The 4310-nt window shown below is 34.3% G+C and overlaps 1 protein-coding gene across 1 annotated transcript; it reads left to right on the plus strand.

Moving 5' to 3' along the window:
- The first annotated feature begins 1723 nt into the window (after positions 1–1723).
- LOC146399007 (olfactory receptor 4C13-like) lies at positions 1724–2773 on the plus strand. The gene is made up of 2 exons (XM_084979568.1): positions 1724–1738; positions 2327–2773. The coding sequence occupies exons 1-2, from the start codon at positions 1724–1726 to the stop codon at positions 2771–2773; spliced, it is 462 nt and encodes a 153-aa protein (XP_084835694.1).
- Positions 2774–4310: the final 1537 nt, after the last annotated feature.

The following is a 4310-nucleotide window of genomic DNA, read 5'->3' on the forward strand; positions in this document are numbered from 1 at the left end:
TTATAATTAATTAGAATAATACTACAATTCATGATTTTCTCCATCTTCCCCATTTAAGAATACATCATAAAAATTTTGATATCGCAAAAATTTTAAAACAACTCTGTTAAAACCTATACATTAATCAAAGAGAAAAACTATGTTTTAATAATCCATTTCTCCAATGTTGAACAATAAACATTGTTTATAAATTTTCACCAGCTCTTAATAATTGTGTTGACGTATATGTAAATGATAATTTTCCTCCCTTAAAAATTTTCCTTTGGGGTTTATTCATAGATGGTATATTGCAAGAGCCAAAGAAAAATGAAAAAGTGATTTCTATTTCTTCAAGTTACTTTTAAAACACTTTTTCCATTCATGTCTTACACTTACATTACATATTCTCTACTCTTCTGATCTGTTAGGGGAGCCCTAAACAGAATAAGTGAATACAAAGGAGCTGCTGCACTTTGTTTCCACATATTTATAGAATTTTTTGTTTTGATAATTAAAAAAATAAAGCTCTTTACTCATATATCTTTGAAAGAAAATGCTTATTTTTGTCCAATGCATTTTATTGTATTTATACCTCCTTTTCCCTTGTCTTAGGAAATTAATGTCCCCAAATTTCTCATTTTATTAATAATGAAATAGCTTGTAACCTGGAATGATGGAGGAAGGAAGCTGTGGTAAGATGGGAGAAGATGGCATGAGAATGCATGCAGCAGAACTATAAAGGCATGGGAATGTCATTCATATCATGGATGGATGCCTTGATGATGTTTGATAATGAAATTTCAGGGATTCAGGGCATTTAACAGGAAGATTCTTTAGACTTTGCATGAACACATTAATATACATAATAAGTATCCAAAAAATATTTATCGAGTGAGTGAACTTCAGGATGTATTTAGAGTAGGTAATAGATTTTATGTGTTCTTGTGTTAGTTACTATATATAAAAATATATAGTACATTATCTCTCTATCTTACCTAGACTATTTCTGTCTGTTTTTCACATTTATTTTTTATTTCTAAAACACTGAAAAGAAAATTTACTTTGCTTGATAGAAACTTTGGTAATAAATGCCTATACAAGAGTTTTTGAGGGTTTGTTTGTTTGTTTTAACTTGTATGGCTGTAATCACAGCCTAATGGGCCAAGGATTGAATCACAGCCACAGCTGGGATCTACATCAAATCTACACAAAAATTTGATGTTTTAACCTACAGTGTTGAGTTAGGAATTGAACATACAACTCCTGAGAAATCTGGGCTGCTATAGTCAGATCTTAACCTAGTTTGCCACAATGTGAAATTCAGCAAGAGGTTTTTATTTTTATTTATTTATTTTTTACCAAGTTACAGAAGATCTACATTTACTGAATATGACTATTTTAAATTGTATGTTGAATATAATTTTGAAGAATAAAAAATATCAATTAAAAACACTAATTATCTACAGTAAAATAAGACAGTACACAGTTTTTTCTATTGGTGATTATGTATATTTATGTCATAAACTGTGTCAGAAACTATTAAAGGGTGGACAGATTCCTTTCAGCATCCCTTTATGTTTCTCATAATATAGATAGAAATTATAAACAGAGCAGTATATATATAGGACATTTGAATTCCTGCCAGGTTTATGATCTGGGGAAGTAGTCTTATTTTACCCATGGAAAATGTCAATCCACTAAACATTTACTCATTGCTTTATAGGTTTTAGACACTGCAGACATCATGCCAGGAATTACAGTAAGTGAGGAAACATACATGAATAGATACGTGTTCTAGGGATTACCAGGGAGAGTGTGTCACCAATGGCTTAAATACATATCTCAAAACTCTGCTTGTGATAGATATTTATTGATGGTGTCTTTATTTCCACTGTTAGAGTTAAGGGTTCAAATGTCAATTCTCATGGAAGGGGGAATAATTCTTAAATCTGTGGGGCGACACTCAGTATATAAGATACATTTGAATATTACAAGGTATAAGCTCACAGACACAGAGAAAATCTCAGAAACTAGGACACTGAGAAGACTTGCAATGTTATTTGCACTTGAGGCAGGAGGAAAATCTGATTTCATGTATATAGCACAGTATTTACACATTGAATGTTGCCCTATCCATGTATCTCAGGTGACAGGTAGTAGGTTTTTGAAGAGATGTAAATGCAAATGATCATGGAGGAAGTAACAAATAATTTAAATAAGAACTGGGGACACGAGTGCCAAGGATATGCTAGACATTTACAGTGATTTCTGTTTCATTATTTTTTCTCAAAAATATGGGATACATTCTCTCTGTATTAAGAAGTATAGTTTTTTTAATTTGTTTTAGATAATTCAGGCTCCAGGAAGATATTTTTACCTAAATGATCTCCACATGCCTCCCAACAATGTGACTGTATTTGTTTTCTTGGGACTTACACAGAATCCACACTTGCAGAAAATACTCATCATGGTCATTTTGTTCATTTTCCTAGTTACTTTGTTGGCCAATCTGCTCATTGCTATTACCATCTCCCTCAGCCCCACACTTTCATCTCTCATGTACTTCTTTCTCACTCACTTGTCCTTCATAGATACTGCTTTCACCTCTGTTACTACCCCCAAAATTACCATTGACTTCCTGTTCCAGAGAAGAACCATCTCCTGGGGTTGCTGCCTGACTCAAATCTTTTTGGAACACTTCCTTGCAGGATCAGAGGTTATCATCCTCATTATCATGGCTTATGACTGCTTTGTGGCAATCTACAAGCCTCTGCACTACACAACCATCATGTGACATGGGCTCTGCCAGCTCCTTGTGGTGGTAGCTTGGATTGGGGGGGTACTACATGTGACTGTAGAGATTCTTTTCATGATTGACCTGACTTTCTGTGGTCCCAATGTCATTGACCACTTCATGTGTGATTTCTTTTTGCTGATGGAACCTGCCTGCAGTGACACCTACTGGCATGGAATGGTGGTATCAGCTAACACTAGAGGAATGTGCTTGCATATTTTTTTTGCTACTCATCTCCTACATAGTGTCATCCTAGACTCCCTGAAATTTCATGGCTCTGAAGGAAGACACAAAGCCCTCTCTACATGTGGATCACACTTTACAGTAGTGGTACTCATTTTTCCTTGTATTTTCAACTATATACGTCCTATAGCCACCTACCCTGTGGACAAATTTGTGAGTTTGTTTGAAAGAAAACTAAGAATTTTGGTAGAACATTGACAGAGTAAAATAAGACCAAAACTAATATTTGTTGATTGATTTTTAGTGGCTAGTTATGTATTAGCCATTTTGATGACTTTTAATGAATCTTGCCATTTCTTTGTTCACGTTGATAGTTTCTGAATAGACAATGTATAAACAATAAAACCCTAGTTTTCTCATTTGACAGCATGTTCTTCTACTACTTTACTAAATGCTTCTTTCGTGTTACTTGTGTGAAATTGGCTTTTTCATAGGACCTTGATCTCAGAACTTCTTCCATTTTTGCTTAATCTATGGTACAGCAAGTGAGGATTAAAATCCCTAGGTGATACATATGGAAAGGACAGTGTGTGAAGGAATCACAACTGAATTTTTTTGGTACTATGAATTTACCAAAAGAACAAAAGTAAAACCCACAAAAGCAGAAAATAATAATTCACAATATTTTTAGAGTATGTTTTATTTACAATGTCATGCCAATTTCTGCTGCATAACAAAGTGACACAGCCATACATGCACACACACATGCATGCACACACACAAACACACACACACACACACACACACACACACACACATATTCTTTTTCTAATGTGATTTCCCATCATGTTCTATCCCAAGGGAGTATACCCAGTCCCTGTTCTATACTTTAGGACTTCATTGCCTCTTCATTCTAAATGTAATGCCTTGTAACTACTAACCCAAATTCCCAGTCCATCTTACTCTCATGCCTCTTCTGCATGGAAGACACAAATCTGTTCTCCCTGTCTGTGATCCTGTTTCTGTTCTGTACATTAGGCTCATTTGTGCCATATTTTAGATTCCACATCAAGTGATATCACATAGTATTTGTCTTTCTCTTTCTTACACACTTCATTTAGTCTGAGAATCTCTAGTTGCATCTATGTTGCTGCAAATTCCATTATTTTGTTCATTTTATGGCTGAGGAGTATTCTATTATTTATATGTACCACATCTTAATTCATTCATCTAGTGATGGACCTGTAGGATGTTTCCATGTCTTGGCTATTGTGAATAGTGCTGCAATGAACATAAGTTTGCATGTATTTTGTTTCAATGAAATTTTTGCCTGGATATATACCCAGGAGTGGGA

Source organism: Sus scrofa, chromosome 10 (genome assembly GCF_054392235.1).
Source record: "Sus scrofa isolate SSC_HxYL_T2T_F1_AM1 chromosome 10, Sscrofa_HxYL_maternal_Yorkshire_Landrace_v2.0, whole genome shotgun sequence".
NCBI classification, from domain to species: Eukaryota; Metazoa; Chordata; class Mammalia; order Artiodactyla; family Suidae; genus Sus; species Sus scrofa.